Below are 26,686 nucleotides of genomic sequence, written 5' to 3' on the forward strand. Positions count from 1 at the left end.
ATATTTATGCATGGATGGAGGCTAATATAACGGAAGAGAAGTAAATAAATAGATAATTAGTTTTAATCATGTTACAAATAAAATTGTTTTGAGAGAGGAGAGGAATAATTCCCTTCATTTTTCTTATAGAAATTGAAATTAATTATATTCTAATTTAAAATGTAAAAAATTTTGACTTATAAAAAAAATTAAAATATAATTAATTATTTATTTTCTATAATTATAATAAAACATTTAAAATTAATTAATTCTCTAAATGAAAAATTTTATATAACCAAATGCAATAGGATAAATATTTTCGCTTTCCTTCCCCTCGTCTCTTCATTGGCATAAAAGGAATAGACATGGTGTTATGGAGACAAAGAAAGAATAATAAAGAAGGGATATGGTTATGGTTTCGGTGGCAAGAAACAAAAAGGTAAGGACAATTTATTATCCTAATCCCAAAGCATAAGAGAAGGTCACAAAACGAATCAACCTAACAGCAACCAAAGAGCATTAGATTACAAAAACAGATAAAAACAGACTGGCACATCATATTTTTCATAACTTCTCTTTTTCTTTGTATAATGATGGTGATCCAATTTTTAGAGCTGTTGAAGATTGGCTTGCAAAGCTAAATATACAGATCGCCATCCCTCCTGTGTAGGATGCACTGTGTCCCAAAAGAATGTAGCTTCAGGATCGTCACAAACTGTATACATCTTTGTCCCATTTTCATGTAAATCCCCGCATGAGTATTGAGTGCTTGTGCCAACGCAGCATGGCTTCAGTGGGTTCTGAAATGTCGAACTTCCTACAAGACAAAGTCGCAAAGCATTTAATTCCATTAAGAATATTGAAAGATCAATGTAATTAATTAATTATCTGAAAGAATTTAATGGATTAGCATGCACTAAAATTTGGTTACCTGGATGATCGCCTTTGTTCTTGAAAACAGTCATGAAAGCAGAATAAATATCAAGAATGACAAAAGTAGAATCCTTGGTTTCATTGTTCAACTTTGCCACTGCTTGCTGCAACATGAGGTTGTGCAAACTGACAAGCTCGTTTTCAGTTCCATTGCATTGTTGGAAGGAAGAGGCAAAGGTGCTGCGAGGAAGACAGCCTAAGGGTTGTAAAGCAGTCACTGCTACTTTCTTTACTCCCAATTCATGAATTCTTTTCAAGTTCACAGTTATCTGGTTCACCACCTTTCTTATGAAGTCCGGAAAACCCTGTATGATCGCACAAGTTTATATCAAATAATATTTAAAAATATATATATAACATTGCTTGAATGCTGCTTTATAATAAATATTTACTGAACCGTTTGGTTTCATACTCAAAACAAAATAATAAAAGGAAAAACAAGTTAACATATCTTAGGTAACAAACATCTCCTATTTAATGTCTGATCAGAATTATGCCACCTCACAATTGTATTAGCTGAAGTATGAAGACCTGTTTTTTTCTTTCTTTTTTCTTTTTCATTTTAAAAATCCAATCTAGATAAGTATTTAATGAGATATTCGTCATTCTAACAATAGATCTGAAACAAGTAGAGAAAGCTAGAAGTTCTCTCAAGAACGAATAAAGAAAGTTAAGGTGAACCGAACCCTTTAAATGTACATAATCATTTAACTTTGTACTTGTAGATTTTATATGGTTTCAAGTTTCAATAAGTAAACAATTATTTCCAATACTAAAAATCATTTGTTTATCATATTTTTAATGTTAATTTATATAAATGTAATTAATGTATTAATTAACAAAATAATAAAATTTCTCATTCTATGCTGTATATTTCCAATTACACCTTTCTTTAAATTATTATTATACGGAACAATTTAACATTAATCAATTTATATATAAATTAAGTTCTTACATTTATAGATTAGAAGTATTTATAATTAGAATAGTAACAACAGCCATGCCGCTGTTAGTTATATTAGAATTCAGAGATTACCTAATTCAAAACGATTTGGGAATTAGACATGTTACATTTACAGAAAACCAAATAATTCAGAGGTCACCTATATAAGAGTAATATATCAGAAACAAATTATGGTAATTCTATTTTAAGAAAATAATACGAGTATTATATGAGAGACCACCTAACCCACAAAGATGTGTGAACTAAACTTGTCACCTTTACAAAAGAAACAAATTATGGATGGGTCCAGATATATGCACTATAATCCTTAAGTGAACATGACGTGCAAATTACACATCTGCTGACAAGTGACAACTATGCACGCCAAAAAGAAAAGCAAACAAAGAAAAACTGATGAAACTAGTAGTCATGTTAGTTTATTATATAACTTTACTTGCACACATGTCATTAACCCATTTAATCTATTTGCCATATTATTTTGGTTGTTTTTCCTGGTTCTGAATGGAGTGGGTTTTGGACATCTCTAAATTTTTGTCGGTTGATGCATTTGTCAAATCTCAAAAACCATGAAAACGATCTCTAAGAGAGATTCAAATTCAAATTAATTGAAGAGATGTCTCTTTTTTTCTTTTTCTTTTGGGAAATCAATACTTGTCATTACATGAGTGTTGCTTTCCACGATAGATAAGCATGGATCAGAGTCACATAGACAAGATATATAGATGTTTTTCCACCAAAAGGGAAATATAGCATTCGTGTAATCTACCATCTTTCATTATGGGCAAACCATAAGTATATGCAGGTCTAACAAAGCAAAGAGTATGTGAGAAAAGAAAAAACCTAATACTTTATATCTATTATTGAAAGGGTAGTTCAAATTTCTATTCTTTTAGTATAAGCTACTAGTATCATAGATAAATTTTTATACATTAGTATTGAATTTATATATCCCATGTGATTGTCTAAAATTAGATTAATTTTTTATTTTTAATGTGATTAAAACTTTAGCCTAATGATAAGCTGAAACTATATTGTATGACTGAACTTCAGAATTTAAATATCACAATATTTAAAAAATTTTAAAAAAATTAAAATACAAAAGATATTATTAGTTCTTATTCAACATATTTCCACTGCAGTGTCCGAGTAGATATTGTTACTTTCTCTCGAATCATAATAATATTGAAATCATTGAATTATTTATTTCTCTTGAAATCTTTTCAATATTTATATTTACACATGCCTTTTTTTATGCCTGAATATAATTAATCATTTATTAAAATATTCTTCTAGTTAATTTTAGTATCTTAATAAATTATTTAAAGTTGTTTTAACTAAATGGCTCAGTAGAGAAAAACAAATTCTAACCTGAGCAGAGCCATTTGTGGCGAGGTAGGTGGCGTAGTCATTGCCGGCAAGGGAGACAAGGGCGGCGGAGGAGTGAAGATCCCTGGTGGTGTAGACTTTGTCATTGATCATATTTTGGAAAAGGTCAATTTGCACAGTCATGTTTGGCTCAGGGACAAATGTATCAAATACCCCTGTACCTCCATATGCAAAATTCATTCCATATTTCAAGTGGTTGGTTGCATACTTTCTCCATTTGTAAGGCATTGGAGACTTCACCCCAATAAACCTAGCTGTGTGTATACACATGTTGTCACCACCAAATATTAGGATCCGCCATAACCGAATAATAATATAGAGAATTGAATGTTTATATAACCTTTCCAACTCATCTTACAAACTAAATTTAGTATTAATTGGATGTTCGTGTTTTCTTTTTCTAATTCACTGAAAATGATAAACTCTTATATAATATTGATTAATCATACTTCCTAAATCTTACAGATAAAAAAATACCAACAAATTCACTGATTGTTGTGTGTTTGGGGGTAGATTATTATTATTATTATTGGCACAATATATAATGACCATGTTTTGAAGAAAACAGCAAAAGGGAGGGAAAAAGAGAGTTGTTGGGTTAGTAGTTAATACTCACTAAATTCCAAATGCATCATGAATCACAAAAGTGTTTTGCAAAGGAAGCATTAACGATAAAGTTGATACATTTACAACTCAAGTTTAACGTTAAAGGACCACTACAAATAAAAACTATTATTGCTAATTACTAGGCAAAGAGCAACTAATCATCCAAAGCAAAGATTGAACTATAAGTATTCGTGGAAACTTCTCGCGGGTCTAAAAAGAAAGTATCATAGAATGATGGTATTGTGGGGTAAAGTAGGTTGGGGCAAAGGAATATTACAGAAGCACTGATAACTTGTAGGTGTAATAAATAACTATCAACAAAAATGTACATATGCTTTAGGCCACGTGAGAGAGGAATTGTGAGTCTGGACTCTCAAAGAAAGAGAAAAAAAAAAAAAAGAAGAAGAAGAAGAAAGGCTTTAGTGTAAAAAAAAAAAAGAGCTCCAATAATGCAGCATTTTACAGGCAAAGCAAAGAACATACAGTAATGTAATCATCACTAGAATAAAAAAGTGTCAAAGCATGGATGCATGAGGAACCCCACCACTTACATTAATATTGCAGACTACAGAAATAAGCATTACTAAAGCAAAACTAAAGCCCATCATCACTTGTATATATTATCAAGAAAATAAAGTTAAAGTTGTATAAAAGCATAGATCAAAAGAAAGCAATATATATATGAATAGGGACCCACCAAGATAATCAGTCAAGATACGGCCGTCGGAGAAACGCCCGGCGGGTTTGCCTGGGAAAGTGATTCCATAAGGTTCTTTCCAAGAACTTGCTAATGATTTCTGGACATTGCCTGTATCTGCATACGAGTCTCCAAATACGAAGAGCTTACTTGGCTTAAAACTGAAGAGATGGCGGTGTCTATGGTGGTGGTGGTGCTGCTGATGGCCGCCATGCACACCTATTAATATCGCATACCCCAACAAAAGAGAACAAGAAACAGAAATGAATTAGTAGAATTCAAGCTTTGGAACAAAGAATAAGAAACCAAGAAAGTTCAAGTGTGAGCTAAATATTAATTGAATTGAGAAGTTAAAAGAGAGCAAAATCTTGAAACCTGCAATAAGGAAAAGGAGAGAAATGGAAAAGATTGAGAAGAGGAGAAACTGTAGTGTGCCCATGATATAGGGATTTTTCAAAGTTAATAATAAGCCAAATTTGCACCGAGGGGAATTGATGAGGAGAAATATTGGAGGATAATTGGAACCAAAGAAAGAAAGTATAAAGCTCTATTTATATAATAGTGCGGAGCCACTAACAGACCCTTTGGTGAGCTAGCTTGGGTCAACCGCGGTGTGCGGTTTGAAAAGTTATTAGAACTATGGTGCCACTTGGAAATTGCATAATCTGGGTTTGATCATCTTCTCTTGTTTCCCATTAAAGAATATGTTTCTCCTTGAGCTCTCTATTATTTAACTCCAAACTGACAATTTCTTTTTATTTTTATTTTTATTATTATCTTTAATTAGTTTTCTTGAAAGAAGAATTTTCATTTTGAATTCATAATCGTCAATTTTATGTAAAGGTTTATTCTAGATAATAAAAATTGAGACATTTTATTTAAATAGACTTTTCGCGTTTGAATTAAATGTTTCAATAATCGAACACTCATTATCGGACATTTATTATCAACCAACTGGATAAAATTAAATATTTGATAATATCTCACTAAGAGATTCATATGGTATAACAATTCTAAATAGAATTAGAATAATACAATAAATAAATAAACAAGAAACAGCTCAAAATATGGTACTCCTAAAATAAGAGACCATGCTCGAGAAGTCAAGAAAATAATAGGTATCAAAGAAAAGCAAAGAAAGGTTATATAAGGGTATGATAAGAAAATACAAGGTAAGTAACAAAATTCTATCTTATACAAATTTCATTGATCTCCTATCTGCTATTTAATTTGCCATCAAAATGAGCGGTCCGAGATAAAATGTCTAGTATTCCTCCGAGTTATTCTACAATTGGCAGGATATGCGGGATGCTATAGATATAGTTTTTGATATCCTTCCTAGCAAGGATCATGATAAGAAGTGACGCTGTCTATACTCGGCGTGGGAGATTTTTATTTAGATTTAATATATACACCACAATTATAGGAAAATGATATGTATGTCTAAGTGTTTTATATTTCGGTATTGGATAATTGACACAAATTTAATCATTTAAAATTAATAAATAAGTGTCAATCATCTATCAGTTTGTTGTATATGTAGGAACATAAACTGAGCCTAAGTCTAAGTAAAAAAATTTCAATTAAAGTTTAATCGTCTAAAGTTTGGTTTGGAACTTTTTTAAAAATTTTCTTCTTAAATTCTTAGAAACAACAATGGTATTTAGAAAGAGATTTATTTTTCTAAAAAATTTCTTTTTTATCTAGACGTGATACATACATCATAATAAATAGTAAAGTAAAAAATATTATTAATGTTTTACACTTCGGTGTTGAAAGATTGACACATTCTATTATTTAAAATTAATAATAAATATATTTCAATTATTTATTAGTTTAGTATATAAATAAGACATACATCAAATCTATCTATTTTCTTTAGATATCGACATCCTATAATACAAGTTCTTTTTACCATCAATCATAACCGCCACACCATCCTTTTATAATCCATTCAAGAATATCTCTTTTCTCTGTATCTCAAATAGGAAATCCTCCCAAAATCCAGCTAGGAGAGCAATTTTTTTATCTTTCATCAATATCATCATCAGTTTAAAAATAATAGAAATGAGTAAATAGACAAAGATAGTTCTAAGAATGAAATTATTTTTTAAAATAATTTCAGTAAAAATAATAAATACCAAATTTAAAGAAAATCATTGAAGGTGCTGGGATGAGAAACAGGAAAAATATTTATCTCTTACTTCTTTCACCAAGGACGGAAAACCATGAAATTAGTAACTAGTTTTGACTAGTACGTACGCAAAAATATGAGAAGAAAAGTAAAAAAGAGAATATAATATTGAGAAATTTCATGATCCGTAGTTTTTCTCTCAATATATTTATGTATTAAAAATTTATAAAATTAACATAAAAAGTTTTTTTTAAGTAATTTATATAAAATATATTTAATATATAAAATTCATAAAAAATTACATAAAGATTATATATCAAAGTATTTTATCTAAATTTGACACGAATTCATTAAATAAATATTTAAAAATTACATCATAATAAATTATGGGTCCCTATAAATTTACTCATAATATAATATAAGGTTAAGGGATAATGTTATTCTTTCTACATAGACAAGAAATTAAATAAGAAATAACTCTTTTCAAAACATCTAAAGGAAAGCCTAGACTACTAATTATAATTGATTTTACCAAGTAAGGAATTTGTAAAAATTATTAATGGAAAAAAAATCTAATTTCAGAGCATATTAAGAATTAATCTTAAACGTTAGCTTGAGATAAATCTTACTATTTTCCTTTTTATGTTTAGAAAGCAAGATTCAAGAGGTAATAGTTAGATACTTAATTGTTAGCTTGATTTAGATCTTGAATGAATCTTGTGAGACGTTAAACTCTTATGGATATTTATATTACTTAGCATCTTTTGCCGTTCAAGAAATTCAAAGCTCAAAAATTTCTGTGACTTGTATCTGATAAGGGGAAATGTTAATAGAATTCTTTTTTTTTTCTTTTCCCGGAATTACTATGTAAATAATTTCTCAATTTGCAGGATTAAACCTCCGAATTTGATTTTGAGGAAAGACGAAACTGGCTTTAATTTTCAAGCTCTGGGAAACTTGACGGAATTTGCCTTACAGGGAGTTTCCTAATGAAGGATCCATAGGATAAAAAACATAAGGTATGGCAACTTGTAACCGCGCTCGAAAGAGGTGCAAGGCATCATCCTGGAAGTGATATACAGGAAACTTCTATCCATCTTCAGAATATTGTGAAAAAATGTTAGTATTATGATTTGAATGGATCTAAGACATGTATTTAAATGGACTTGGAAGAAGTCAAAGGCACATTTCTACGGCTAATACTTTCTAGTTTCCATGTCTTTGAGCGACATCTTTTTCTTTTTAAATAATAAAAGACAATTAATTTAGTGTCATTTAATATCAGTATTTTATATATTTTAAATTATTAAATTTAATCATAATTACTGAAGAAACATGTATTTATAGACTAATAAAATGTTCTTTTACTCATTTTCAGGGACATTTATGTTTTATATTACAGATTATATAAATTTTTATAAAAAATACTAATTTTAGTTTTTATTAAAAATAAAATTCTTATGACACTAAAATATTATGTGATACTAAATAATGAATAATAAAAAGGGTGAGCAAAAGCCTAATACAACATTAAATCAAATCAATTAAGTAGATGCTCAGGAGACGCCTTTGCGATGTTGCCAAAGCGCAATCTTGGACATCAGCCTCAGGAAGATATTAAGCAACATCTTATTGGTGGCTAATATGTTATAAAATCATTTCAGTCCGAAAGGTCTCCCTGAAATGCATAATCTATTATAAGCACAACAATTATGAATGGCTTGCCCATGTCAGGTTTAATACTATAGAAATTGAAAAAGCGACATGTACTTTTAATATTTTATATTTAGATTATAGAAATCAATATGTATATAGTTATTATATGTTTATTAGTTGTCTGAAATACATAAAACTTGATAAAACTTCTTAATAATAAATATATTAAAAAAGAAACTACATGCGGTTTTAAATTAATTTCTCTATTGTTTATATTTAATTAATAGTTTGAATATTTATTGTAAATGAGAGATTCAGTGTATATACTATTATAAAAAGAAAATTGACAAGTATTATAAATATTTAATACTTTAATAGTGAATAATTGACACGTATTATATTATTTAAAATTAATAAAATTATATCAATCGTTTATTATTTTAGTATGTAAAAGACACATATACTATGCTTATGTTTGGATTTACAAATTGAAACTTTTTATAAAACTCAAAACCTACCCAGTATTTAAAAATCACAAATGTTAGAAAAACGAGCTTAATTAAAATTAAAATAAAGGCCATCTTAAGATGAAAATGTTCGGCAGCTAGCTACCAATAAAAAAAGTTAAAATTTGGCAGCTATTCGACAGCGCGATACCGGTAAGGCAATGCATGCAAGCTCTATTAACGTGACCGACCCCTTAATTTAAAGAAACTACAAAAGAACTTTCTACTAAGAAATGAACGAATGCTCTTGGATATGCAGTAGAAGAACATTCCTCTAATGGAAAACGAGAGGCTGCAAACTGAGAGTCAATAATGGAGGAAAGATCATGTACTTTTTTGGCAAGTGCACTCTTCACTGTATCAGCATCGCGCTTTAATGCATTGCAATTAAATTATGAAGTGGAATATGTGTGGTTCACCAATCAGTCTTATACTTCCAATCCATTTCCAATTGTACCAATGGAGTACCAAACCCTATCATATCCTGTCCTTTTAAGCTTTCTCCTTTTTATCTTCATAGTATTAAGGGTGTGGAAGACAAAAAAGGACAGACCCAACTCACCTCCCGGACCAAGGAAGTTAGCTTTCATTGGCAACTTGCACCAGGTGGCTGGTACTGATTTACCTCATCACCGTATAACAGAATTGGCAGAAACTTATGGACCAATTATAGTGTGCAAATTGGCCAAATTTCAGCTCTTGTGTTTTCTTCATTTGAAGGAGCCCAAGAAGTGCTGAAAAACCAGGGCGAGTTGTTCGCCGAGACCCCTTCTCCTGGCAGCAGAAATAGTCTTTTACTATGGTATGGATATTATATTTGGTACATACGGAGACCATTGGAGACAATTGAGAAAATTATGCACCTTAGAGCTGCTTAGTGCAAAACGCATAGAATCGTTCAGTTCAGTTAGGGGAGAAGAGCTTTCAAATTTTCTCATGTTTCTTCACTCAAAAGCAGGAACCCCTGTCAATCTTTCCAAGAAGCTGTTTGCTTTAACAAACAATATCATTGCAAGAATCGCCGTGCGCAAGAGCAAAAACCAAGAAGCCCTTTTAAACCTTATTGAAGACGTCATCGAGGCAGCAGGAGGCTTCAGAATTGCTGATGTATTTCCTTCCTTGCAATTTCTTCGATCATCTCTGGTACCAAGTCTAAAGTGGAGAAATTGCATCGAATTGCAGATTAAATACTGGAAGACATCATAAATGAACACAAAGCCACCTGGGCAGCCTCCAAGGATGGTGATGATGGTGATTAAAAGGAAGCCAAAAATCTTTTAGATGTTCTTTTGGATCTTCAGAAAGATGGAGACCTTCAAAATCCCTTTGACCAACGACAGCATCAAAGCAGCTATTCTGATAAGTATATACATATCTTCCTTTTCTTGTCATTCCTAATCACATATCCTCCTTAGTTTAGCAAGGTGTAATGACTTGTTATATAATTACATACTGTAGGGATCAGAAGGGGGTCACAATGACACCTACAATGTCACACAATCAAGAAAACCAATTAATTATGCAATCCAATCAATCCAAATTGTCACACAAACAAATTAACAAAAGAAACCAGCAACTAAATACGGTAAATAACTAGCTATAACAAAAGAAAATAATAGCAAACAACACACACGATTTATACGTGGAAAACCCCTTCGATATGAAGAGTAAAAACCACGGGACCTTTTGAGGAGTCCACCCTTAACTTCTCTTATTTATAAATTGAAGGAAAAAGAACCCCAAATCAGTCTACAAAAGATTTACAACCTACCAACAAATACCAACAATAAGAGAATTGAAATAGAGAACAAAAAAGTGTAGAATTCACCCAAAAACAGCAGCTCTGTCCAGAGAAAATTTCCGATGAACCAGAGCTCTAATTGACGATCCGAACGGTCAGAATGTAGCTCCGAGTGCCTCAACAAGCTGACAAACTTTCAGCAAAATCCAACGGTGGAATCTTCTCCGGAGACCAAAACACTAGAACTGGTGCTGAGAAAAACGAGCAGGACAGCACCCTTTGGAACTCTCTAGTTTCCTCTCTCTTTTGTGTATGTTTTTAATCTGAAAATTACTGCTTCCTTCACACATTAAGTGTCTACACAATAGTTTCTACAAGCTTCTCTTGAAAGCCATAGAACCCATGCCAAAGTGGATCCAAAAATAAGACATAACAAGTCCATCATAAAAGCTCATAATACATGTGTCCAAAAGTAATAAAAAATATTGTAAGATGGGCTGGACCCATAACACATACTAGTGAGTATATCAGTTCAACTTCTGTTACATTAATCTTAATAGTTATTATAGCACTCAATTCACTGTAACAACTGATGAGAACAAGTAGAATTTTTCTTTTATTAATTGGTTCTTCAATTGATTCAGTACAAACTTCATTTCAGGAAATGCTTGGCGATGGAAGTGATACATCTGCAAAAGCCACAAAATGGGCAATGTCAGAGTTGAATGAGGTACCCAGAAGCAATGGAACAGGCACAAGAAGAAGTAAGGCAAGTGTTTGGCGAAACAGGAAAGATTGAGGAAGCACGCGTTCATGAATTGAAATACTTAAGGGCAGTGTTCAAAGAGACTTTGAGTTTACATCTCCCACTAGCAATGATTCCAAGAGAATTTAAGGTGAAGACTAAGATTGATGGATATGATATTTATCCCAAAACTAAAGCGTTGGTCAATGTGTGGGCGATTGGCAGGGATCCTACTGTTTGGGGTGAACCTGAAAAGTTCTGTCCTGAAAGATTTTGGATAGTTCAATTAGTTTCAGAGGCAATAATTTTGAACTAATTCCATTTGGTTCAGGGAAAAGGATATGCCCTGGTATGACATTAGCCATAACCACTGTGGAGCCTTTTATGGCGAATACACTGTTCTATTTTGATTGGAAATTTGGCGATGGAGTGACTGCTGATACTTTTGATATGAGTGAATGTTTCGGTGCTTCAATTAAAAGAAAAACCGATCTTATCTTAGCTAAGCCATGAGCAACACCATTGACTTGTCTCTTTATAAAAATTAAGGAAAAGTTACTTCCTACCTGAAGATCATGACGGTCCTAGATAATTTTACCAAACACAGAAATATCCCTAGAGGAAGAGAAAAGAAGATCAACGACAACCTACGCATTTAACTCAAAAATAGCATTGGTTAGAGATAAATTATGGACCCATCCAATAGCCACTTGCTTCAGCTTCCTTAACCGACCATGTCCTTAGGAGAAGGCGAGAGCAGTATCTTACAAAAATACCAGCCGAGTTAAGTAGATTGTAATTCTTTCTACTCGGTGATACTAATCACATATCGATTTTATAAGTATTTTTAATGAGTTTGATAATTTGAATATCGAATTGATTTTTTTTTTCACCACTCTTATAAAAAAACAACTCAACATTCCCATAATTAATGACTATAAAATTTATATACAGAAAAACTCAACAGCTCCATTATATGTGTAAAACTCCTCTGAACACATGTTAATATTTATTTACTAAAAGTAATTAATATAAATAAGAAAAAAATGAACCACTTTTGTGATAACGGTGACTCAAAAGATGAAATTTTAAAGAAAAAAATAGAAAAAAATAACTATTTGAAAAAGAAAAAAAAAGGTTTTAGTATAAAATTAAATAAAATTGAGCTAAATGTTAAATCTTTATTGAAATCCAAACAATTTTTAGATTTGCCAAAAACTTAGAAGTGCATTTTTTTCTTATTGCAACTTTAAACTTAGGTGTTTTAATCCATAAAATTGCACGACTAAACTCTCAAATTGTGAGTTTAGATATTAGGGATTTGATATTTACAGGTAATTTTATTAAATAAAATTTATAAGAAACTTTTTCTTTGAATGGTCTGCCCTCTTCATAATTTTTATAGGGCGGGAAATTGCAAAGCCGTTCCATATTTGTTATAAGTTCGAAGTGTCTTCTACACCCACATAATAGATTTTAGATTATTCATATCTACATAATTGGGCTCGAGGCAGAACTAATTGCAAATGGAATCCAAACTCAATAATCAACTGTAAAATTAAAATTTATATAGTATTTGGTTGAAACCTCCAAAATACATTAAATTTAAAATTTATATGTGATCGGTCCAAATTATATATAAATATTTAAGTGTATTTTAGAGCTTAATGATATATTTGTATATATAATATGGTGAAAATATGTGATTTTATCTCACTTAAGTTTAATGATCTATTTTCAGATAATATTAGTCAAAAAGAATATGGAGCTAAATATTCGAAAAGAAGTTTAATTGGACATGTTTGTGTCAAAGTCCAAGATTAAGACGCATGGACTGCAAATTACAAGGCCTAAGAGACATTTTAGTCATTTTGTATAATTATTAGGATTTATATTAAGAGTTATTTATAAGATAGTATTTAGTGGAAATAAAGATACTTAAAGTCTTATCTATTAAATGGATTTATATTAGGTATACATTTCTAGGAAAATTTATTTAGATGAAGACTCCCATCTATATAATATCTCTGCAAAAACCTAATTCTAGAGGGAGGAGAATTTTCTTCTATCTGCTCCCTACATATGTCTACCATTATTTTCTCTACAATTTTTTCATAAACATTTTAGTTTAATTTTCATTACTCTTTTTAAGATCTAAGGAGACTTCAAGAAGTGGAGAGTGAGGACCAATCTTCTTCCTACTTGAAGAAATCCTGGATCTAGATTGAGCCTTAATTTTCAGTCTTATTTTATGTCTTTCTATTTAATACCATAATTATTCGGTTAAATATGTTAGGCTAGTTTTCATAAATGTTTAATTTAGCCTTTTTACTTTTGTATGAACTTTGTTATTTATTTATTTAATGAATGATCTTTTTACCTTCATATATATATTAATTTCATCTATTATTATTGGAAACCATCATATCAATTTAGTAATAATATTTGTTATAAAAATCTTTAGGTTAAAAGTATTAAAATCATCATCTTTACTTTAATCTATGCAGGTATAAGAAACATAGGTTGTATCAATATGTAGGTATAAGAAACATAGGTTGTATCATTAACTTGAGTGACTTAGGAAAAAGGCACATTACAATCTCATTCATCAGATCTAACCTTAAAGTAAAACAAGAAGATTACTAAGTAAATGGCTAGAATAAATGTTATCTTTAGCATATAGTTTTAGATCATAAGCATTTGCATTTGCATTGCATATTTATTTATTGTTTAGTTACTTTACTTTATGAATATTACTCTCTCAAACATAGTGATTTAAAGTGTTTAGATTTACGTTATTATTTTGTGTTGATAATTAGTCTTTATAATAAATAGCCTTATAGTTTCTTGAGAGATTGACCTCGTGGTGAACTTATTCTTACTATAGAAATGGTTTATGCACTTGCGAGTACTAAAAAAGACACATTAATATGCTTTAAATATAATAAAAATTAATTTAATATTCTAAGTAATCAAATTTGTATAAAATTAGCTATAGTTAAACTAAATTCTAATAAAATATATAGAATTTTCAAATAAATTCCATATTAGTAAGTTCATACATTTTATAATACTAAAATATCTCTTTTCAACTTTATCATTTATATTTTATCTTCTCTCTGATATTTTTTTATTCATAAAATGAATTTAAATTTAAACCAAACAGTAGCCTAATCTTTCTAATTCTTTTGCAATTCAATACTCCAAATCTTCCCTCCGTACGTATAGCATAACATCGTTTCTGATTGTTTTCTCTATCTCTTCCTTTTCTCTTAGATTTAGAGAAACCCCTTTTTGTTTCCACTTAGGAGAGAGATATCTTATCTTATCTTTCACCATATATGAAAAGGTCCTGAAAAATTTCTTTTAAACTTAAAGGTATAATTAATCTCCCATGCATCATTTTGGACCTATTAATATATTGTCTTTCTTCTTCTTTTTTAATAAAATGTTCAACTAATAATAAAATTTAATATATACGCTCTTACCATTTAAAATTAGATAAGATACCGTTATAGATATATTTAAGAAAAAAAATCAAATTAAGCAAATATCAATGCAAATACTTTTTGCATTTTCTACAATATCAGTGTATTCCATTGTGCAAAAAGGTTCAGGAGATTAATTTCTGGCATTTCTTTTCTTTTAAAAAAAAAAAGGACACAGAGAAATCTAGAATCACTTTTCACAAATACAAATGCTCTTGTTAAGAGTTTACATGACCTAGCACTTGTTTCAAAAACCATATGATACATCCAATAAATCTTCTTCAAGATCACAAAGTAACGAGAACTTACCTATTTTTGAAAGGAGTAATCTTAATAACCAAGCCAGGAAAAACATCATCTGGATCATGAATATGAGGGTTTTCTTCGACAATATAAGGATCTCCACATTTTTCACTAATGGTATGCAACGTCTCTCCTTCTCTAACCACATAAATCTCATCACATGGCTTCTTCACAATCCCATTCTGATTCACAGTAATCAACCTCAATTCGCTTTCGCTAACTTCACAGCAGCTCAAAACCAGCATCATGGCCATCAACAAAGCACAGTAACAAGAGATCTTCTCAGCCATTATAGTTGATGAAGAAATACCCACCACCATTTTCTTTACGATTCCTGCTTCTTTAATTAATTATCTTGGTTGTAAAAGCTTTTGCTTAAAAATATAGCTATGAATAATGAGAGCTGTCTATTGAGGTATCTTGATAGGTAAAGAATATTAATTCGTGTATGCATAAACAAAAGAGTGCTAAATAAGAGAAAAAAGAAAAAGGAGCAATGTTTTCTGTATTAGGTAGTTGAAGTGGGTGGTGTAGTTTCTGGCGGGAGTTGAGATGGTTCCTTCAGTGTGGTAGGTAACTTTGTCAACATAATTCAAAATGTTGAAAGAAGAAAGAGTTTGGTTAACTGTTCTTATTTTAATGGTCTTGGTTCCTTATTCTCTTTTCTATTTTTTCCAAGTTTCAACACGTACAATTTCCTTCTATACACTTTCATTTTGCTTAATTAACAATTATTCAAGCTTTGTGTTCTTGATATACGATTATATTTATTCAGATAGGTAAGTGGAATGGATAACTTAATCAATTATTATATTTTATTTGGTCCATTTTGTTTTATTCAATTTGAGGGTTACACTTCAACAAAATCATATATTGGTGTATGTAAAGTGACCCAAGTAGGTCAGGTATCATGCAATCTGAAAGTCTTGCTTTTGCCTAAGCTGACAGAGTGATTGGACTTTTGTTTGATAACTTGATGGATTCCGTATTTTCTTTCTTTAAATTCTGAAGGGTTATGCATTAAAAGAGTTGGCTAGCTGCCTACCTAAAGGGAAGTAGTGAAAATTGGACTTTCTTGAATTAGCATGGATATGAAACTACCCAATTTAAGATTTTATTCTGAAGCTAGACCTGATTCCGGATTTGGAATTGAAGGTGGAACTGAATCGATTTATGGATAGTTGGGTTGGTTTCTGTCCAGGAACCGGACGATTCCGATTTCAAGCTGATTTTAAGTTTTTTTTTTTTCTTTTTGGAATTAAGCTCTAGCAGTATGGTCATGCATACGTCCAAGATTTCATTCATAAGTAAAAATAAAAACACATAAGATAAGAATCAATAAACCATAGGTTTGAAGCATTATTTACTGAAATGCCGTCATGGTGGGAGCAATGCAAACAAATTTGGAGGCCAGTGCAGATGGAGGTTAGTAAAATGCTGCCCAAAAAAATTGTATTATAGTGATTGCATTCTCTTAGCATCATCTCAGTTTGAGGTTAGTTTAAAAAATCAATGTTGAAATAGGACTTAATTCAAAATATCAAACTAATTCAAATAGATTTAATAATATGTATTTTAAAAGAGATCAAAATCGGTTTCAGTAGAAACTAAACCATAAAAATAAGTGATTAAGTAGTCTTATTATGTTATATTTGTCGCCGCTATAATATTATTAAAAAAATTATTTAAAATATATCTGATTCAGAAAATTTGACGGGTCATTCATTGACCTAATTTTAAAACAAAACAATAAATACATAACATATGATAGCATCTAATTGGATCAAAAGAACGAGAGATTCACTAAAATCATATTTGCTATCATATATATATATAAATTAATAAATAATATAAAATTTAATTTACTCATTCTAACTCTAATTTTATTTTTAGTTTTTTTATCTAATTTAACCGTCGGAATGGTCCATCGATCTATCTCGGCATTCTCTATCCACGGCTATTGTCTTAGTATACTCAGTTGAAAGAACATTCAAATGCTTGTCATGGGGATTAGTTTTTAATGATTAAAATTTTACAAGTAATAAAGAAAAAAAATATAGAAAGTAATTTGATATTTAAAATAAAATAATTCTAAGAGTGGCGTGTGAGATAGAAATAAATAGACAAAAGTAAATTTAACAATTTGTTATATAAAATATTTTATCATTATCTCCATTTTTAATTAAACATTTAATAATCATCTTATTGTTTTTTACAAATATATTTTGAAAAGCCGTCTTTTTCATCTATTGTAAATATTTTTAATTCAAATTTTTTACTTTCGGTTCACTTCTCATTATTTTTGGATTGACATGAAAAGTTGGAAAGAGTGATAAGCAAAGACAATAAGTGGCTGAGTACACAGCTCACCTAGGACGCATAAAAGCTATATACATACTCGAAAAGGGGAAGAGAAAGATCCTTTTTTTTTTTACAAGTTCTTGGTACAAAACTAAAAGTAGGTGGGCTTAGATTGCCCCAAAACCGCCCCTTAGGAAAGGTAGAAGGGTTTTCCTCATCTTTGACAATAAAGTCTTAGGTTGTGTTTGAAATTGGTATTGGAGAATTGGAAAAAAAAAAAAATTAAATTTTTTAATTTCATAAATTAATTATTTTATATTTATAAATCATTATTCTTAAATATATTTTAAACACAGCATCAATTAACTTATTTATTGTAAAACTAATTTTTAAGGCTAGAAAAGTGAAATATAATGAAAACTGTCGCGTTCAGATTTCAATAGATCAAAATAATGTAATAGTTATAAATCAATTAAAGATTTTTTTTTTGACATTCTGAGTTATAAAAAAAAACCTACAGAGTATGAAATTATAAAAATATAAAACCGTATTAGAATCTGCAAATGAGTTAGCATATCTATTCTTACAAAATACACATATTCTTCTCAATGAATGAAATCACATGATAGTATTTTTACTTATCCCAAACTTTTTTTTAAAGATACATATATCCTTAATTCAGACCCGTACACTTATAAAGAAAAAAAAAAAAAAAAAGATTGATTTTTAATATAAAAAAAATAAAATTATTTTATTTAAAGTTTTAAATTTGAATATTTTCACCTCTACTAATATTGGATATGTAATTCACAATGCATTAGCCTTCAATAAGTATTAAAAATTAAACAAAACTTTTTTTGTGATAAAAATGAAATAATTTAAGTAGTTACCCCTAGAAATATCATACCCATAACCTAAAATTCTATGTAAAACACTTAGTTAAAGTAACAAACCAGGCGAATAACTTAAAGAAACCTGCAACAAAAAATATTTGGCCATGTTTATGCTCAAATATGCCAAATTAAATACTACCCACTGCATATAATTTGCTAGGCATCTCTATATATGATTTGCTAAGCATCTTTATTTTAGTGAAGGGTTATTCTAGGCCAAATAAATAATTTCAATTTAACTAAATAAATAACTAATTTCTATTAAATAAACTCACATGCTAGAAAATGTTTAAAATAAAATGAAAAAAAACATTTATTAAATTATATCAAAAATTAAAATATTAAAGTGATCAAATGGACAAAATTTAAGAGTGCAAATATACATTTGGCTGATATTCTAAGTGGCAAATGTGTAATTTTCTGGCAAGGCTGATGGTTGAACGCTATAATAGGAAAATTTGGAACCTGGTCAACTCGATGACTATACAGCACCGCCATCGTTGGTCAACAATACCAAATGACTATAAAACGGCAAAATGTAAAGCAACAAAGAATACTGCCCAAAAATGCAAATATTGTGTGGCATTCAGGTATCAGCAATAGTGAGGAATTCAATGATTATCGCACAGATTCCATTATTAAATAACAGAAGTCACTGCATTGAATTTAACTAGTTGAGCATCATCAATAAGTGAATCTTTTTTGCACATATCCGTACAGAGTTTTAAAGGATTGCTAAGAGCAATTGCGCCCAGATACTTGGGCCGTTACCAGCAAGAAAGACTTGCTTACAGAGAGGGCTTCGACGCTCCATATCCTTTGGTTTTCAGGGTGCCAATATTTTTCATGGTTTCATTAACGAATCTCTGACATAGTTGAGGACTTCATCTGCATTGACTGTCCAAGCAACTGAAATAGGGGAATGTTCTGTCCACGGGTTGCTTGTATTCCATCTAACATCAAATTGTAGCCTCATAATCAGTGCATGTAAAGGGAAAACCGAGTAAAATGCATCACAGAACTTGCTAGTCTAATCGTACCTTTTAAGTCCTTGGTCTAGTAGTGTATGTCCCACGCAGATGCCCTGTGTCTCAACTCTCACAACCCCTTTCTTGTATGTGAAGAGATCAGGGCGAGTTAGTGCCACAAATGCCACAGGGTCGTGAAGAAAAATCCCTGGAACAGCATATCAAGGACTAATTTTCAGTAAACTACATAAATGGCACACAGAAACTACAATTTAAACATCATAAGTAAGAACTGTAAGACGAAAAAAATAGAATACAAAAAATTTACCATGTACACCATCGGACTTTACATGCCAATCTCTGTAGAAGTTGCACATATCACATATTATTTGAGCATGCTTGCCCTTTGATTGCCTCAGTGCAAGAAGATCCTCATCTGCAGTATAAACAGTTTTCAGAAAGAACCATGCAAGGAAAGCTTTGTGCATAAACTGAGAAGAGAGAGAGGTGCTACTTCACCTGTAAATTTCACTTGGGTGGTAATATTCAATCCAACAACAACTATGTTTGCTCCAGATGTAAACACTACATCCGCTGCCTCTGGGTCTCCATAAATCTGCAACTCACAAAAATGTAGGTAAAAGTCATTCAAACTTATTTTAGGATCTCATTCATAATTTGTCATCAAAGCTAGATGTTAAAGTGCAATGCTCGATTGGAGGTTTATCAAATAACAATTGCTTCTTTTTGCATAACGAGGATGCTCTTCAGCTCTTCCATCAAGAGAAAAGATTATCAACACCAATACTTACGGTCTTTATCATGTTTAAACCGGCAAGAGATTGGGAACAAATTTTCAATTAGAAGTTCCAATAAATGAGGCCAGGTTAGATTACTAATGTGTTTCTGGGGCTTTGTAAATTTGCAAAGATTAGAAGATATACACAATACCACATACATTTGCTTCAGCAGCAGGATTTACATTTCCAAGTGCAAAGAATGAACCTCCAAGAATAACTATTCGTTTCACCTTGCTTGCGAAGGAGGAGTCCCTTTTGATTGCCTGGCATAATAAAACATAATAGTTACAAAAGTCTTATTTATGTATTATGAGGTAAAGCTGGAGGGACAGTATAGCTTACCAGAGCCAAGTTAGTCAGTGGTCCTAGAGCAAGTATAGATACTTCACCAGGGTACTCAGAGATCTGATCAACTAAAAACTCAGAAGCACTCTTCTCAATTTTCTGTGCCCTTGGAGAAGGTAGAAAAAGATTCCCCACCCCGTCAGAACCATGAGCAAAGTCAGCAACACGTGGCTTTCCACCCTTTTCAACAAGAAAGTATGGTTACTGGTTAGAAAATATGAAAGCTAATGGTGATGTACATTGGCAATCAAATGAGTGATGCTCAAACTATTTGCAAGAATGCAAACTAATGCACAAAGTTCTCTAATGAGACCATGATTCGTTAAGGCACATTAAACAGGGGTCAGCAAGCATAACAGTTGTAGAAATAATAACCCACAACAAATATAGGCAAGGAAAACCAAATGTCAATGAGAGAAAATCAACCCAATTTTGAAAACAATAACACATTGCAAAACAACACCCGGAAGCAAGAAAAAAGAAAACAGATTTAAACATCATTCAAGATGTACCATATCAAGTTAAACTTTAATACAACCTCAGAGAATCGACACAGAAAAAACCAATAATCCATTTAGATAGTTACCTTTAGAGGCTCAGAATTGCCAGCTGCTACAGGAACACCTGAACACCCTGCAATCTCACACTATCCTTTTGCACAACAAAAACATGAATTGATCATGAACATTTTCCAACAAATGAAACACCTGGAAAATGGTGAATTAAATATAATGCTATAGAAAGTGGAACTAATTTAAACAAGCATACATACCAGAAGCAAAGCATTACGTGTAGCATCTTCTAATTTAGCATTACCAAATGTAGTCGTCAAGCCTAAGATATCCAATTCCGGTGATTGAAATGCCATTAAGATTGCCATACTATCATCTGCAGATCAATTAATACACAGAAAATAACTAAATCAAACACTTAGATTAGTAGAAAAAATTTTGAGGTAGAAACACTTTCTTAATGCAAGTCAGCTGATAAAAACAATAAAAGCGAATAAGTAAAAGGGAATTCCATTGTTTGAAAAATAATTACAACCTTTTTAAGCTCCTGATCATCTTGCAATCAGACATATTTATAACTAATCTAAGCATCTAGTCAATATGGTACGCAACCATCTTTTAGATTTTTTTATGGTTTTTCCTTAAACAGTTACTATGCATTACAAAAAGTAGTGAATATGAGAAGAATCTGGGATCAAATCCCTTCCATTTTAATTGATTCCATCAGGCCAATAAAAAGATTATAACAGTTTTAAGACTTTCAAGTCCCCCCCTTCAGCATCTGGGAATCAAAAAAATTCTGAAATTCCCAGCTTTAACCTTTTACTTTTTAGCGAAAAATAAAGGAACTTTCCTAAAAAGAAAAACCAACATCAATTTTAACAATTAAAGCTTCAAACTTTTCTTCCAAAAGTTCCATCAGAGCCTAAACTCAATCACACCCACTTCTCTGCAAATCCGAAGTTTCACATTTAACAATACAAAGAAAATAAAGAGACAGAAGATAAAACTTGCATTATCACAATTCAACACAAAACACAAAACAGAAGGCCTAAAGATCATTACTTCACAACAAAAAAATAAAAGAAAAAAAGAAAAAGGGAAAGCTCACCGATCCCAGGGTCGGTGTCAATAATGAGCTTTTGAGGCATAGCACTTTCACCATTAGATTTCACCATCCGACCATCCATGTTAATTTCCCTTTCTCGAAACCAAAATCAACTGGATAATAATGAAAATAAGCAGTAATCAATTCAATCTATCTATCAAAAAGCTTTAGCTCCAACTAACTATTATTACTTATCACATGTGTATATATAAAGAACAGTCAGTGATGGTTGTTGGGGAGGTTTTTTGTCGGGTTTGAAAGGGTGATGATTCTGATGCAAAGATGAGCTGCCACCACCAACACCAAACCCAACAAAATCAAACCCCCAATTACTTAGAAAACAAAAGTCTTATGTGTTTTTTTAATGAGGAGAATTGAATAAGAAATAGAAATATTGGCCAAAGTAATTGCGATTTATCCCAATAATTAGTTGCCATGTGCTATGAATATTCCTCGTCGATCTTGCATTTCTAATTTTGCTTTTCTTTTCTTTTTATTCTGATTTTTCTTTTTTAACCTTTCATTTTGAGAAAAATATTTATTTAGATTTGTTATATATACTATAATTAGTATTAGAATTAGAGTGACGTACACAAATTATTATTATTATAAAAATTATAATATAAAAATATTTGATAAATTAGTATATAATATATATATATTTATCAAAAATATTTAATTATTTATGAATTCTTTTATTACATAATAAAAATTCACGTGTTATTATATACTTTACAAATTTAATGAATGTTTGGACTTTAAAAAAACTAATAAAGTATAATAATAATAATAATAATAAATATATAAATTGATATATTAATAAAATAAAATTAAAAGTATCGTACCTTTTTATTTTTGATTTTTTAGTCTTCAGCTTTGTGAAAGTTCATATTAAATTATTTGAATTTCATTGTAGGTATATATATAGTATGAGTAATTCACCAATTCATTATAGGATTAGGAATTTATATAAAATTATTATATAGGATTAGAATTATATTAGATTGATTACTAATTAATTAATTCTGTTAGGATTAGAAAAAAAACTAATCACTAATTAATTCTATTGAAATTAGAAATTTAATTAATTATATATAGAATTATGATAAAATTAATAAAAATATTTTAATTAGTTCAAAACAATTCCATATTTTTGTATATGTTATAGATAAATAGGAGATTATATATATATATATATATATATATTTGATACTCAATTATTTAAAATTAATAAATATGTATTAAATATATAAAGATAAATTTTTTATATATATAATAAACCAAATTTTATGTGTCAAATACATCGAATAAAAATTAATAAGAAAAATATAATAAATTATCTTTAGCTAATATGAAAAAAATTAATAAATAATTTTGTGTATTAAATGTTTATTTTTTTATATGTTAATTTCCCGTCAAATTAACATAACAATATCTAATTTCTTATATATTGAAATATTTTGTCAAAATATCATTGTAGCCTAAATCTAATTTATTGTAATTTTCTCTTTTACTTTGTAGTATCTATTAAAGTAAAATTTAATTAATTATCTTTGTCGTTATTTTTATTAATGGGGCATCGACTATTATAGAAATCTCCTTATTTTATATCTTTGCCTACTCAAATCCACATAAGCAACATTTTATAGTTAACAATTACGTGCTAACATTTTCTCAGTAGAATATAGTTTTACGTTTTGATTTAGTGTGTTCGAGTTTGTAAAGATTATTATAAGTCCAAACCCAAATGGAATTAGGATTCCATTTTTCTTTTTTTATTTTAAGAAAATTCTTCAATTTTATCATTTGTGTATTATATAACAATTTATAATTTTTTTTTAAAAATAGTTATAATACTTTTTTCTTGTTGTAATTTCTCAATTATAGTAATTTTAATTTCATTATTTCAAAATTAGTCAAGTCATATAACACATCATAAATTTAGGGTTAAGTTTATTTATTTTTATTTGATGGAAATTAATTAATTTATTTTGATTTGTACGTAACATTAGGAACTCTGCGCCGTCAAGCTTCCAACTCGGAGGTGGAATGTTAATCCAGCAAAAGGAGACTTTTCTTTAATAGCATGAGAAAAATAAGTGCAAAGTCCTTAAATATACGAATTCATCCACATTAATTGTATAATAATATAATTAAATACTCAGCAATATAAATATAATAATTAGTAAAAAAAAATAGCCCATGCTATTATATAATTAATAAATAATAGTGCATATCTAAAAAAGAAAAAAGAAATTTAACACTTTTTTTCTTTGTTTTATTGTATAACAAAATCCATTTGGTTGAATCCGACCATCCAGCAGATAAATTTTGACTATTCGTTCAATGTATGGAAAGAAGTTTGGTTTCATATTGAGAACTTGTTGATATCAATTTGATGGTTAAGTTTGTTGAGAAAAATAAATTTTTGATACATATCTTTGTGCTAATCTCATTGAAGATTCTATTTATCTTTGGGCTTTTCGTTATATATTCATAGATTTGAATAAGAATATTATGAGTATATTATTGACTTATTTATTAGGAGAAATATTTTAGGTTATATAAATGGATTATGGATATGCCTCGATAATGCTAAGGACTCATTCTTGTCTATTGCTAGAATTAAACATATTTATTAAAAAAATAATTATTCAATTGTCTAACTTTGAATTATTTTACTAAATTAGTAGTGTTAAAAATAGATTAACCATAACTTTTATAGACTTTACAAAAGTTGTGATTGAGTACCATCTAATTTTTATAGCTTCTTAAAAAATTTAAAAGTCAATATTGAATACCTTATTACTTATACAGAGTTTTCTAAAATTACTATTGAATTCACTTTGGATTTTAACTTTAACCAAAATCTCTAAAAGTCTTAATTGAATACATTTTCCTAAGCATAAGCTTATATAGACTGACAAAAAAAGTTACATCCATCTCGAGTTTAAATATTTGTTTGATTAAGTTAGTTGGTGCAATTAAAATTAATAGTTAGTAGCTAACCTATACAAGTATTTTATAAATATTGATGAATTGTTGTTGTTAAGATGTAAAATGATTAAAACAATATATAATATAGTTTATTTTTTTATTATAAAAATAAAAAGTATAAATATAAAATCAAATCAAATAATAATATTGACGAGAATAATAAGATATTTATCAACAAATAACTCATTTTTATCTAAAAAAATGCAACATATATATCGTAATGTGCATGCATAACCAAATAAATGATTATCATGAAATGAATATGTTTATTTTTATTCTTTTATAAAAAGTTCAATTACAGGCTTTTATCTTTAAAATTTAATTTATTAAAAGAAATTATATGGGCTGCTCTGAGAATTATAATGAATACTTGTATAATTTTCTTGATAAAAAGAATTTTTTTGTTGCTGCCCAAAATTAAAAAAAAAATCATGTGTTTTACTAGAAATTTAATGCGATAAATAATTTCTTAACCTTTTAAAATAGGAAAATATAGAGGATGAGAAAATATAATATCTTGTCTAGAACTTTAAAAGGAATTTCTGTCAAAAAAAATTCAAAAGGAATTACATTGTAAATATAAAATTACATAATTTTTTAAATTGCAATGTTACTTTGAAATTTGATATTTTATTTTGTCTTAATCTAATAATAATGTAAGAGTTTTATACCCCAAAGTAAGATTACTAATTACAATTCTTTTGAAATAATAAAAAGCAATTTTTATCAGAAAAATAAAATCAAAAGAGGGAAATGAGAAAGGAGGAGATGACCCACCAAATCAGGAATGGGGAGAGCGAAAGCATTATTTGTTTTCTTTTTATGAATTGCCAATTTGATTCTGAATTTGGAAGAATAGTTCCTTTCCATAATCAATCAAATAGTTGAACCATCCACTTTTGTTTTCCCCCTTTAGTTGAATACAATTTGATTATCTAAACACCATAAAAAATAAATTGATCACAACGGAGAAAATCTATCACTTAAGATAACGGAAAATCTTTTAGAAAAATAATAAATAAAAAATATATAAATAAATTAGAAAATATATAAATGACTAAATTTTTTGAATAAAAATTTTAAAAATTAAAGAGTATGTTTTCAGTTAAGACTTTTAAAGATTTTTATATATTTTTTTAAGTAAATTACTTCTAGAGAGTTTATAAATTTTTATAGACTTTTACAGAATTAATAATTTTATGAATGAGTTTCACAAATTTTATTTAAAAATATTTTTATGAATTTTTGCAAATTATTATTATCTATTGTTTAATTATTTAAAAATAAATTTAATTATTTTGCTTTTATTATTTTTCTTCTTTTTTTTCTTTGCATTTACTTTAAATATTATTTCACATAATTTTATTTGCAACTCCATAAATAACAAATTTTATTTTATTGTTGTGTCAAACTCATATCACTTTTAAATATTCTACCTCATAACATCGACAATAATTTTCTTTTATCAAGACAATCATTTTTAAAAAAAGTTATCATATCACAATTTATCTCCTAGACAAGACTATCAAATTGATGTCATACTCGTTATATTTTGTTTATTATCTATTTGATAAATGCTTAAACCAACAAAAATTACTCTTACTAATTATTTGATAAATACTTA

General features: G+C 29.2%; 3 protein-coding genes and 1 pseudogene across 7 annotated transcripts; 1 reads left to right on the top strand and 3 right to left on the bottom strand.

The window, feature by feature from the left end:
* Positions 1 to 413: 413 nt before the first annotated feature.
* Positions 414 to 5,175, bottom strand: LOC8267176 (GDSL esterase/lipase At5g03610). Its single transcript, XM_002528666.4, has 5 exons — positions 4,941 to 5,175; positions 4,566 to 4,784; positions 3,245 to 3,516; positions 911 to 1,217; positions 414 to 796 (listed from the first exon to the last, which is right to left on the bottom strand). Exons 1-5 carry the CDS (start codon positions 5,002 to 5,004, stop codon positions 588 to 590), a joined length of 1,071 nt encoding a protein of 356 aa, XP_002528712.1. The 5' UTR covers positions 5,005 to 5,175; the 3' UTR covers positions 414 to 587.
* A 3,721-nt stretch (positions 5,176 to 8,896) lies between these two features.
* Positions 8,897 to 15,688, bottom strand: LOC112536362. Of its 5 annotated transcripts, none has more exons than XR_007214468.1 (3): positions 15,145 to 15,688; positions 9,725 to 10,935; positions 8,897 to 9,635 (listed from the first exon to the last, which is right to left on the bottom strand). XR_007214468.1 is itself a non-coding variant. In XM_048370305.1 (2 exons), the coding sequence occupies exons 1-2, from the start codon at positions 15,456 to 15,458 to the stop codon at positions 10,842 to 10,844; spliced, it is 408 nt and encodes a 135-aa protein (XP_048226262.1). In that variant the 5' UTR covers positions 15,459 to 15,688; the 3' UTR covers positions 8,897 to 10,841. The 5 variants fall into 5 exon arrangements, 3 of the variants coding, with proteins under 3 accessions (XP_048226262.1, XP_048226263.1, XP_048226264.1); XR_007214469.1 differs by lacking the exon at positions 8,897 to 9,635 and having other exon boundaries at positions 10,209 to 10,345; positions 10,690 to 10,935; XM_048370305.1 differs by having other exon boundaries at positions 8,897 to 10,935.
* On the top strand, positions 9,174 to 12,120 carry LOC8267129 (annotated as a pseudogene).
* A 3,201-nt stretch (positions 15,689 to 18,889) lies between the features above and the next one.
* Positions 18,890 to 22,459, bottom strand: LOC8267175 (uridine nucleosidase 1). The gene is made up of 9 exons (XM_002528668.4): positions 22,069 to 22,459; positions 21,218 to 21,333; positions 21,032 to 21,091; positions 20,443 to 20,625; positions 20,259 to 20,363; positions 19,820 to 19,916; positions 19,629 to 19,736; positions 19,373 to 19,508; positions 18,890 to 19,285 (listed from the first exon to the last, which is right to left on the bottom strand). Exons 1-9 carry the CDS (start codon positions 22,145 to 22,147, stop codon positions 19,177 to 19,179), a joined length of 993 nt encoding a protein of 330 aa, XP_002528714.1. The 5' UTR covers positions 22,148 to 22,459; the 3' UTR covers positions 18,890 to 19,176.
* Between the last annotated feature and the right edge of the window lie 4,227 nt (positions 22,460 to 26,686).

Source organism: Ricinus communis, chromosome 10, assembly GCF_019578655.1.
Source record: "Ricinus communis isolate WT05 ecotype wild-type chromosome 10, ASM1957865v1, whole genome shotgun sequence".
Classification (NCBI taxonomy): domain Eukaryota; kingdom Viridiplantae; phylum Streptophyta; class Magnoliopsida; order Malpighiales; family Euphorbiaceae; genus Ricinus; species Ricinus communis.